Raw genomic sequence first — 12,091 nt, 5'->3', positions numbered from 1 at the left:
CACATAAAGCAGCCCAGAATAGCTGTGGGCTAATGTGCCTGAATCCTGGATGCTCTCAGCCTCTTCATCCTGTGGGTAAAAGCCACACAGCTTAGGAGTGGCTATACTATCTCTGTCTCATTCCATGTCTCCACCTCCTCTTCTCCTACTCTTCCTTTGGCCGGTATCATTGCTTTGGTTGGCGGGGTCTCATGCTGGAGCAGGCTGCTAAATAAAACATTTGGCATGGAAAAACAGCGATAACAAAAAACTGTAGTTCGCAGAAAGCTAAGAAGACTTTGCAGACTTGTAAAAACAAAAATACCCTGATTTAGTAATGTGCAGCTTTCTAAATGCGAGGAATGTGTGCAGTAGAATTTAAACAAGCAGCTACTGAAGGAAACTCATTGGGAGGTATGATTTACCAGTGCACTGCTCCTTCCTTTACACAGCAGAGGTTACTCTGTGTTGCCCTCCCCCTCCATGTCTCTCCAGTGTAACCCCCTCTGCTTTTACCTGACAGATCGGCTTACCTCACGTCAGCCTAAAAACCATGGGAACCCCTATGCATGGTGTGTCACCACTGAATTATCGGTTTCCGCTGCACATGCTGAAGCATATCTGCAGCAAGCCATTATGGTGTATCAGTTTACAGTTAGTGTGCTGACTCAAGTGCAGCTGGTGTACTGTATGGGGTCATAGTTTATAGAGGTCTGGAATTAGAGAAACAAGCCTGTCATCTTACTAAGCTTGGTCATTTTTTCCAAACGGAGATCTCATTTCTCCATCAACTTGACTTGAGGGATAGCAGTTCTACAAAATCTTCCACTGTGTTGAGAACAATAGTGCTCACCAAACTGATGGGTAGCTCAGCATAATAAAAAACTCCAGATCCCACTAATAAAAATAATGCATATGCACTTATTATGATCCCTATTAATAATGGTAGTAGTAATACTAGCCATTAAAATGTATCAATTGAAAAGGTATTTGTAAATGCAGAAATTGATCCTTCATGTTGTGATAGTACTGAAGACTTGTTCTAATCCGTAGGTAGCTCGGTGAGGTCTGACAGTTGCATACATGCCACGGTAAATGTCTGTATCAATATTTTGGGTTCTATGCCTGAAGGGATTGGGAGGCTGTGGGTGTTAAACAGCAAACAAGAGTTGTGTGTACTGTGGGAATTTCAAGCGAGGATGCTCATCTGTATACAAAAGAGGGCCAATTCAGACATTTGACCTGGTTTAGGAAAAACTCCTGCATTTTCTTCACTCTCTCTGCATTTCAGAGCAAACCATCACAACAACATCCATTATTCACCTTATGCCTACTGTTTGGTTAGCTCCTTGAAAGGGGCAAGTGCACAGCTAGAGGCTCTCCACTACTGCCAATCCCTTACACAACTTGAAGATTTGCATACATTGCATAATTCCTAATGTATCAAAGTAAGCACTCTTTCAGCCGATGATGACATGCATGCACTGTGCTACAAAAATATTGTGAATTTGAGGGCTGGTATACCTGACTTTGTTCAATCCTTTCATGTTAGAACATCATGTAGGACAAGCAGGGACTGACACTTTGAGCTCATTAATAATTCTGACATTTACAGCAGTGAACTTTCAGAGCTGCGCAGGCTGCTTTCTGTCATTATCAACCTCATCTCCATAGTATTCATTAACTGAAGAATGCATACAAATCAAAGACAACAAAGCCACTTATTCTCTGTGTGGAACTCCCTAATTTGGCAGATTTTAAACATTAGCAGCGCTTTTTGGTTCCCTGGCAGATTCCTGAAGAAGAATACAGTACAGTTTGCCTTCTCTGGCAAGCACACAAATTGTAGCAGCTTCGACAGTGTGCTTTACATGTTAGGAGTCATAAAGTAACCCTTCACCGTGGGGCTTCTGTCTGGGCCCCATTTAAATGAGACCCATTGAGCTTGCCCCAGTTAAACACTGTCTGCTAGTACTTAGGTCACCGGGGACTGATCATGGAGATATGGCACACACACAGGCTCACAAACACACGCTGTACAAACACAGGAAAGTGCTGACACCCAACAGCAATCTCAAGTTGCAAACCATTACTGGACTCACAGTAACAAAGCCCAAAATGAAGGAAAAGAGGTCACGCAGTAGGGTGTTTGGGCTGGTGGGTGTTTGATAGTAGTGATGATGGTGGGGTTGGGGCGGTTAACTCTGCTCCAAAATTCTTGTTTTCAGACCAGACTGGAAACAAAATGTTTTCTAAGATGCTGGTGATGAATTCCACAGTGTTTGCTGAGAATTGTACAGAGTAAAAACAGGCACAAACACCTATTCTTAATGCGCCTTCAACAGTCAAGCATGATTTCAATAGGATTCATTTTTAAAACATCCCTGACTCTTAACACACATTTGAACTCTTCTCTGCTCTTGTCAACAGGAGTACATGGGGGGGGGATTAATCACACAGTGCATACAAATTGTGAAGCTTTAATTTAGCACCTCATTTAACTCAGTAAAAACAACAACTTTACAGGCTGGCATTCTGACACACATTTAATTCTGCCCTCTGGTAATGGTCTGCTCTGTTTAAAAGTCTGTTTGGCAGCTCTGTAGATAACAGATGGAAGAAAAATGAGGGGAATTATGAGAAAGATTGATTTCCTGGGGATGAATGGTCTGGTATTCACACAGATTTATCTGAAACAGACTTTCTCGGACTCTGTTATTATTGAATAAACACACGCGCGCATACACACACACTCTGCCACCATATACAGACAAACAAGAACATGCGCACACAAAGACACACAACACTATGCTCATACAGAAAGCTAAGAAAACAGAAGCACACTGAATTATGTGAGTCAGAAGGAAAATATTGTATGAGGTGATAAGAGGTGAAAGACTGCAGACTGTTAAGGACACAACCATGACTTTCATCTCTCATTCCCCAGATCTAATGGAATGAATCTATAGGTGGAAATAATTATTTTGTACAAAGTCAGCAAAAATGTGGTATAGTTGAATAAGCTGCCTTTTCTCATGCCCTTTCCCTAATGTCTTGTAAAAATGTATTCCTTCAGAAGAGCAAGAACAAGCATTGTCCTTTTAGGCGTCCCAAGCCCATCTCTAAGGAACCGTAATGTAAACCAGAGACTGTAACTTCTCTTGTGGCATCTCAAAGCAGACACAGGAATGGAAAAAAGGAATGCAAAAAAAGAGAATGAAGGAAGGGGGGGATATGGGGGAGGGGGGTAAAGTCCTCATTTGAGGCCCATAAAAAACAAGGAGGCACAAACATTTATCTGTGGCAAGGCTTTCATCGGATGCTTTAAGTGCGCAGAAATAACAGAGAGCAAGATGCTGATAAAGTGGAGACAGGAAATGGGGAGCGTGGGTCTCCTGCTCTCATGTTTCAGCCGAGACCAGTGGTCCCATACCTGCCCCCCCCTCCCCCCCTCTGTTCTGCTGACATACATAGACCACAACCCTCCCTGACCAGATATTAGTGCAGCGTCTAGAAACCACCACCCCTCTTCACAGATGTGACACATTCAACAACAAAATCAAGCAAACGCAGGTATATAAAATGTGTATATAGATGTATCCACTTGAGGGTTTGAGAAAATACACGCTAGCTTGGCAAATAACTTATTATAGATGAATACTGTTCCTATTCTTCAGGAGAGCTTTTATATATTTGCTTTAGTCCCATTCCACTCATGAGGCTCCGGCTCTGAGCACAAGACAGGGCAAAGCCAGGATTAAGGGTTTAGCTTTGTCAATCAGAGTCAGAACAGAGGGAAAGATAGCAGCTGTATTTCCATTCTGGAGAGCAGGCTGGATTTCCATAGAGACATGAAAATTCAGGTGATTGCCAAAGCCTCCACGCTGCGTGTGTGACTCAGGTGTTATGAGTCACCATTGATATCATCTCACTCATTACCGCCTCAGTGGTACGTTGGCCTTTCTCGTCAGACCTGAACATATAGCCTGGCTTTAACATCAAAGGTGCCCCGACGGCAACAGAGCAGGGGAATGAATGAGCACATTGAGATGATGATATTCATGCTTAAGGCTGTTTTTAGACTCTGTCTTGAATGATCCCATCATCTATTAAGCCGACAATGTCTTAATTTAAAGGAATTGTTTGTTACATGAAGAACAAATTGTTGATGCTGTTTTCATGCCTCTGTGTGCAGTTTGAAGGTATATGTCACACTTTCCAATTTTTTACTTTACATTTTTTTGTCATTGTTTTCACAATTACATACGAAATTTTGACAAACATTACAATGAAAGCACTAAATTGTCCCACCAGCACCTCTAAAGCTAACTAATTAGGCAGATTTTGTTACCTTTGGACAGAACTGTTGCCCCCTGTTTCCAGTCTTTGTGCTGGCTGTCGCTTCATATTTAGCATACAGACATGAGAGTGGTATCAACCTTCTTGGCAAGACAAGCCCTCGATTTTTAAAAGGAAGTTAAAGGTATATTCCCCTAACTCTGACCAGTGCTGCTTCTTGGCCCCATAGACATGCACATACTGAGCTAAACTTGGATTATCTCACACCTGCATGCAGGGCATGTTTGGCCTAAATTTTCCTGCTGTCGGGGCTTCTCTCATCTTGCTGTGCCATATTAGGACTGTGCTAACTATGTAGTAGTTACCAAGGCTGTTGCATGCTCCATGCTGGGCCAGGGAACCAAGACTGCAGGGAACACTGTTAAAGGACATTGGGGAAATAACAGCATTCCCACTGACTCTGCCTTTTACTGCTCATCAGCATTTTGAGCTTTTTATAGTGTCTGCGTGCATGCATAAGAGTACCAGCATTCCTCTCTCAAATCCCCCCTAACGCCATTTATTTTGTACCCTAATCCTCTTTGCTAGGTAGAATAGCTTGTATGGCAACAGTATATGACATTCATTTTTGCTGTGTCCACAGATGATTACATCAGCTAAATTATGGTGAAATGTTGATGATTATCACACAACTATATAACAAACATGGCGTAAAGCAGATAAGTCATATGGACTATGTTACTAAATGATCAGAATGAGTAAATGTAAAAGATCATAAATGTAAACCAAAAATACAACGATAAGTATTAAGATTAAAATTCCTTCCACCTACTGTCTTTTAGTTACTCATTCTCCTGTTTACCTGTGTTTGTAATGACATGTCCTTGACTTATTTCCTGTTAGAAACACAAAAATGTAGAAGGACATTAGTGGTTGAGCACCAGGGGGGAGGCCATGATGCCAAATTAAAGGGCAGGAGTGGAGTGTGTACTTATACTCACTCATGATGTGCTCTGTCAGCCCTGCTGCCTATAATGGTATGAGAAGGGCCACTTAACTCGTAATCACTTCTCTCTCCCCCTTTGGCTCTGTCCTCTCTACCCCCAGCCCCTGATTTTCTGACTGTCAGCTCTGATCTCTAATCATAAATGAACTGTAGATCAAGAGCAGGGACAGTGGTCCACACCCCCTTCCCCCTTGGATGAGATCCTGCAATCACAGGGCTCTTGGCTAGTAAGAGGCCAACAAGCCTTTGAATGAGAAATGACTGTACCTCTAATGCATCAGACATCTCAACTTTGAAGAGCCATTTTCTGGCAGAGGGGATATCACAGGTGGGAAATCAGGTCACCACCACCATCATCATCTTTACAATCATTATGCCCTATCTCATCCAGTAGCGTAATTGAAAGGGGGACCTTTTATACAATTATTTTCATTTGCTGTCCAAAGCCTAAAAAGCTAAACTTGCCACAATATGGCACACTAATTTATGCCCTGTGGTGCACTTTAACTTAGCCTACTCTCTCACACACACATTTGTTTCACTATCCCCGTGGAGGACAGTCATTGACATAATGCTTTCCCTAGCCCCTTACCCTAACCTTAACCATCACAACTAAATGCCTAACCTTTACCTTTACCTACTTGTAACCTGTACCCTAAAACCAAGTCTTAACCCTCAAAAAGCACTCTCTATCCATGGGGACCTCAATTTTTGTCCCCATGGACACACCGTCATTGAGGAGGACATAATGCATTCCGTAGCCTTTTACCCTAACCTTAACCATCACAACTAAATATCTAACCCTAACCTTTACCCTACCCCTAACCATAACCTAATTCTAACTTAACCCTTAAAACCAAGTCTTAACCTTCAAAAAGCCCTTTGAAGTTGTGAGGACTGGTCCTCACTCTGTAGGTAAAAAAACATATTTCAGTCCTCACTATGCAAGTACAAGTACACACACTATCTAGGTGGTGCAGTATACATTGTGTAGAGACACAGGTCAGCCATTCTGGCACAGGCCTGCCTGTCAAGTGCTGCTACTTGTGCCGAACTCTGCTAATGGACTGCTAATAGAAGTGAATGTTGCACTGTGAAACTCCCCTGTAGTTGAGAGTGTCACACAGGGTGATTAATCTCCCTCTCTCTCACCACTAATGTTTCTGTCCCATTTGCCTCTTTTGTGTCCTTTGCGATCACCCTCTTCTCACTCTTACCATTGCACCTCTTCTCCTGTCTTTTCGTCTGCCTCTCTGGAAGGAGGGAAATCATTATTACACTCCCCAACAGTCAAGTTTATCTGCAAAGCTCTAGCTTCAAATGGCTTCACGATGCCTCTAATATGAGAGCAACAAATAAAAATGGCAAGGAAACCTTCAATGGAAACCTCATTAGGGAAAGAATGAGGGAAAGAAGCTTTTAGGTTTACTTTATTGGAGGAGACATCCTTCCATCAGGTGGGTCAGAGAGCATAAATATGCAGAATAAAACACTAAAATTGCTTAAGTGAACCTCTCATATCTGGTGCACGGCATTGGTAGCAAGGCACCTAAACAACAGGAGCATTGTTGACACTGAGGTCATGTTCTCTGTATTTTTTAGATTAGACAAATTACCTTTAAATATGGTTGATTTTTGGCTAAATGTATTAAATCGAACTTAAATATAATGCAAGGATTTAGAATTTCACCACCAGAATTATATCCTGACAGTGTGGGGAAAGCTCTGAAACAGCATTTAGATTGTTACGAAGGGAGATCAAATTTAAAGATAATATAAATGAAACGTTAAATGATTTAGTAAAGTTATTTCAAAGGCTATTTTTCTGTGGCTGGTCAAAATTTTCTGAGGCGGGTGGGGTTGCACTAAACTTGGATGTATGTAGTTTGGATGGACTGAATTTGGATTCATGACCTCAGTATTTTTAAAAATCTGGCTACAGTGACAGTAACAGTATTTGCCTCCACCAGCACAACAAAAGATGTCATCCACCAGATGCCTGCAGAACTGTTCCCAGCCCCAAAGTAGCTCCATGTATATTTTTTGCCTTCATAACAATAGTATATGACATCAAGTGGAGCGGGGAAGCAAACTCAGCAGCCACTTTTCACAGTAATTATCACTCACTACCACGCGTCGTCTGTGGCTCAGCTAGCAACCAGCATGCACCTCTGACCCCACTCAGCACTGTCAGACCATACTGTACACACTGTTTACTTTGCCCTCTTCCTTCACCTGCGCGTAGGGGAGTGTGTTACTGAATCTTAATTTCCTTCAATTACATTAAATTGCTTGACTGTAACTGTGTCATATTGCCAGCTCATGGGCATTGGCAAAAGACTATCATAGGAGGTAATTTATAAGTACTACTGCTTACACACAATGTGCTCATTGTGCATACAGGCCCTGTTTATAGAATGACCGCAATGCTTGCATAGTTAGTGGCCCCCACGGAGCCAGTTGTCAGGCCACAGGGAAGCCTGTTAGAATAATAATGATAGAAATAACATTCACTTTTACCTGCATTCTTAAAGCAGCGCTCAGATCACTCTGAAAGAGAGTGTCGTATGCATAACGTCTTACTATGGACTGAGTCACGATGTTTTAGAAACCATGTATAATAAAAGATCCTTTAACTTTTCCCTCTGAAAACAATCCTCAGAGGACACATCATCAGAAAGTGAAGGGGTGGCAGAGACAGGAACATGGAGTGAGAGTAAAAGAGGAAGAGAGAGACATAAGAGCAGCATTGTGGAAAAACTGAACTAACCCCAGGAAGGCCAGCACCCTGGGCTGGTCCAAAGTATCCACTGCCTAACACAGAGATACAGTACATAAATGTCAGTGTTAAGTTATATTATAGGTAAATCAAGAAAAACACATTAAAATGTTATTTTCTCTCTCATCATACATTGATTTTTTTAAATACTGAAGAGTGTATCTGAGTTTTAATCCACGTCTCAATTTGCTGAAGGTTTAGAAATCCTCCTTAAACCCATCTTCCCTTCTTTTCCCCTGAAGCAGATTTAATATGTGGAATCAATAAAGAAAGTGTAGTGTTCTCCTTAATTCACTGGTCAGTCTGTTTCATGGATTTAAAAAACATTTTTATATTTCAGATTCACCCATTAGAACTACAAACAGCTTTCACATTTGCTTCCCCCAACAAGGAAAAACTGTTTTAAACATCGCTTACAGGTCTTTTTTTTCACATATCATCATGAGGAAGTATTCCATATATTCCCATAACAACTTGACATCCTCCGTCAACTTTTAAAACAACATGCACACAGATATGGACACTGCACATACTGTACAGCGCTGCTGGAAATACCAGAAGTACATCTGTTCTTGCACCAAGGGTCTCCAATCAAGCTACTGTCACAGAGCTCTCAGCTACCTTTCTGGCAGCTCCCAGCTTATATCTGTCTCAACCTGTCTCCTTTGTCAAGAGTTCAGCAGGTTAATGAGCACTCTCATTTCCCAGCACTCACTTCTGTCTGTAGATGGGGTGAGAACAAGTCCTCTCAAAGGTAAAGTCAGGAAGTAATAATAAACTGCAATAGCCAGATGAAATGTACCTAAGTATACAAATATTGAAAATATGTTCAAATGACTCCAAAACAAAATATGCAGGGAAGGGATGGTGTTATGAGGAGTGCCTGGGTAAGTGAGCCACTAATCAGCAGTAGTTTTACACTGAAGAAGTGACTCTCCAGCGATTTGGAAATGTGTAGAGCTCATCAGTGCCCAAAAATAGCAGGGGCCCATTAATTAGTCTCAAACAATGTTCTCCTGGTGTATCGACTTCTTAATGGACAGAGAAGGACCTTGTTCGTATTCCCATCTAGTCAATGACACAGGGCTCTCCTGGGTTTTGGAATGGGTATTATGTCATCTCACCCTGCCCTTCAGAAACCGGACCTGTGCTGTTTTTCATTCTTCCTCTCCCCCTTTTGCTCATTAACTATGTAAGAGTGAGATGAAGGTCTGGAGCAGCTAGATAAGGTTGCTCACAGACCCTCATCCCTGTCTAGGATATGTGCTTGGACCTCCAATTTAAGGCTGTGTTGCTCTTGCATGAGCAGGAAAGCCTTAACTTTCAAATAGCATATGTTAGGCCATTGAAAAATCTGCCACTGTAGGTCTTTCCTTGTAGAGGTCTGTCTGCAAACCGAAAATCTGCTAATTCCCCCCCATCTCAGCGTTATTCAGCCACATATCATTCCAGAAAGAGCAGACAGACCACCTACCTTAATTCCAGAGGCTTACACATTTCATGGCATCTGACACACATGCACAAACACATACTGCACATTCACCCTCACACAGATGGGTTCCTCCTAGCTCCCTTTGTTTGCCAGACAATCCCACTCAGGAGAGAGCAGATTAAGTAAATGGCTTCAGGTGTTGTGGCATTATCTCAATGCTTTCCATAACTGACAGCTACTACGGTTTACAGAAAACATCTTTCAACAGACGACTGAAGGAAAAAGGCTTAAGACACACTGAAGGTTAAAAATGTGCTTACTGGTTGAAGTTTAACACAGAGAGAAATTAAAACTGATTATATGCGAGGTGTTCTGTTGAAAATGAAAATTGCCTCCCAAACTCAACCACTCTGTTTTTCAATCATGCACATTATTCAGTCATAATAAATAGCAAAGGTCAAGCCTATTTAATAGCTTTAATAGCTTCACTGGACTTTAATACCAATCATTATTCCAAAGAATGGACAACTTATTTCAGAATGAAACTATTCATATGCATGTCAAAACAAGATGGGCAAAGAATTAATCATTTTGCAAATTATTGTGGAAACCAAACAGCCCAGGAAAAAGCAAATGACTGAATATTCAGCCTTTCATCTACAAGGTTTTCAAAATGTGAGCAACATCCAGATGAAACTAAATGAATAGCAGTAGGAACTGGACATGAGTCAGAAATTCAATTTAATTAGGTTCATAATAATTACAGAAAAGAATGTCTTTCACCTACTGTACTGTTAAACGGAATAGGTTAATTTTTTTAAATATTTTTCATGTGCAATGCCATTTTTATTTTAGTAAATATATTCATGCAAAGCAGTCTTTAAAGATCAGTTTGGGGAGATGTAAAACAGCAGCCTAAATATGGGCTCAATTTCATTTTCAATGGTATCTCGGAAGCTCTGTTGGAGCACAGCAGCCTTTCTTGATTTCTTTTCTTAGAGAAACAGATGTGTTAGTGCCACTGTTTCTGTTTACAAATGCCAGTTGTGGTTTACACAAGTGAAATAAGCAATATGCAGTCTTTTGAATGGAAGTGTGGTGATTTTGTCATCCTTTTTTTCATCATGTTTTTCCAGAGAAACATTATTGGGATTGGGATCTTATTTACTGTAGGCCAACTTGCTTTGATACAGCCAGGCTACAGGCTAAATGTATGCCTTCTCTTAATCTCTTAATTAGCTCAGTGCCAAAAGGTGGGTAAACTGTATTTTTTCTATTAAGAGTGAGCGTAAACTGGCTCCAGGTGGTTCTTCCTGTCCACCACACCCCTGCTGTAGCCTATAGGAGTTTACAGAACTTTTACCGAGAGTAAAGCAAAGTTCACAGGTCAAGAATACACTTTTAACTTTAGCCTACCTTGGGCCACTCCGATATCCACCAGGAGAAAAAACAAAAGCCAGAACACGGTCAGCATCTCAGGAGAGGATCTCGGCACTCTTCCTCCTTCTCTATCAGTCTGTGCACCGTACCCCATGATGAGGAGTCAAACTCCGCTCTGAGGCAAGTCCGAGTCACTGAGAAATTGCGCTCAAACACGCACTATTGTCGTTCGTTGTTAAGCGCTGCAGTCGAAATTTCGCCCCTAAAATAAAATGGCTTTGCAAAAAATAGATCCGGCGCTGTGTTTTTGCAGTCATTTAACTGTGACAGTTTATGGAACAAGAGGCGGGTGCATCGCCCTCCGTCAGGAAGGATGTGTCATTAAAATCTGTCTCCGTTTTCTTTTCCCTTGAAATGTTCACTTGGAGAGGTGTCTAGAGGTGTGGATCGATGTCTTGATGGCAAATGCATGCTCCGATTAGTCCCACACCAAAAGTCCTCCGGTGAGTCGCTCTCTGTCGCACCTTTCACGCGTGCAGGCGGGTGTGTGTGAGCCTTGTATGCGTGCGCCGCGCCTCGCGCTCCACTGACAGGACCGAACCGGGGGAAGGAGCGGTCTCTGCGGGCTACCTTGCTCCTTCAGCCAATCCAAGTGCTCCGGCAAGTGGCGGCGCTGTAGCAAAACCTGGCCCGGACAGCAGCGAGGAATGGATGACGTTCAATAGCTGCATACATGGTTAATGGAAGCCTTGGGTTCAATGGGCCTACCTGCCAATCATTGAAGTCAGTCATGCCTGCAGCTCTAAAGTAGCCGAGTCCTCTGTGGCTTATAAGAACTAATAATAATGTCTCTTTGGTGGTCTGAAACATGACAACTACTACTTTTTAATAAGGAGTCACAAGACAAAGTAACTAGTAACTATAGTTGCCAAAGTACAATATTTCCCACTGAAACGTAGTGCAGTAGAAGTATAAAGTAGTGGAAAATGGTAATACTCAAGTAAGGTACAAGAACCTCAAAATTGTACTCAAGTACAGTACTGGAGTAAATGTACGTCGTTACATTCCACCCCTGTGTATTGCAAACAGGTGCTTCCGTTTTCTGGCCTCTCCGTGTATTTTGAGAACATAAATCCTCATTAATTTAGCGCAGGCACTGCAACAGGAAGGCATAATTTATCTGACTAGGTCCTGCACTCGCCCTTGTTTCTGCCAC

The 12,091-nt window shown here is 42.0% G+C and overlaps 1 protein-coding gene across 4 annotated transcripts in view; it reads right to left on the bottom strand.

Annotated features, from left to right (window-relative positions):
- The window catches only part of unc5cb (unc-5 netrin receptor Cb), a 112,203-nt gene extending 100,624 nt beyond the window's left edge, over positions 1-11,579 (bottom strand). For 3 of the 4 annotated variants that reach the window (XM_044173833.1, XM_044173834.1, XM_044173837.1), the window contains exon 1: positions 10,912-11,579. In XM_044173833.1, coding sequence (XP_044029768.1) covers positions 10,912-11,029 — 118 coding nt within the window. In that variant the 5' untranslated portion in view covers positions 11,030-11,579. Of the gene's footprint in view, positions 1-9,537; positions 9,657-10,911 lie in introns of those variants that run through there. The other variant, XM_044173836.1, reaches the window with a different exon arrangement.
- Positions 11,580-12,091: the final 512 nt, after the last annotated feature.

The sequence above is a fragment of the Siniperca chuatsi genome, linkage group LG18 (assembly GCF_020085105.1).
Source record: "Siniperca chuatsi isolate FFG_IHB_CAS linkage group LG18, ASM2008510v1, whole genome shotgun sequence".
Classification (NCBI taxonomy): Eukaryota; Metazoa; Chordata; class Actinopteri; order Centrarchiformes; family Sinipercidae; genus Siniperca; species Siniperca chuatsi.
The sequence above is the reverse complement of the archived record's forward strand: the minus strand, read 5'-3'. Positions and strand labels throughout refer to the sequence as shown.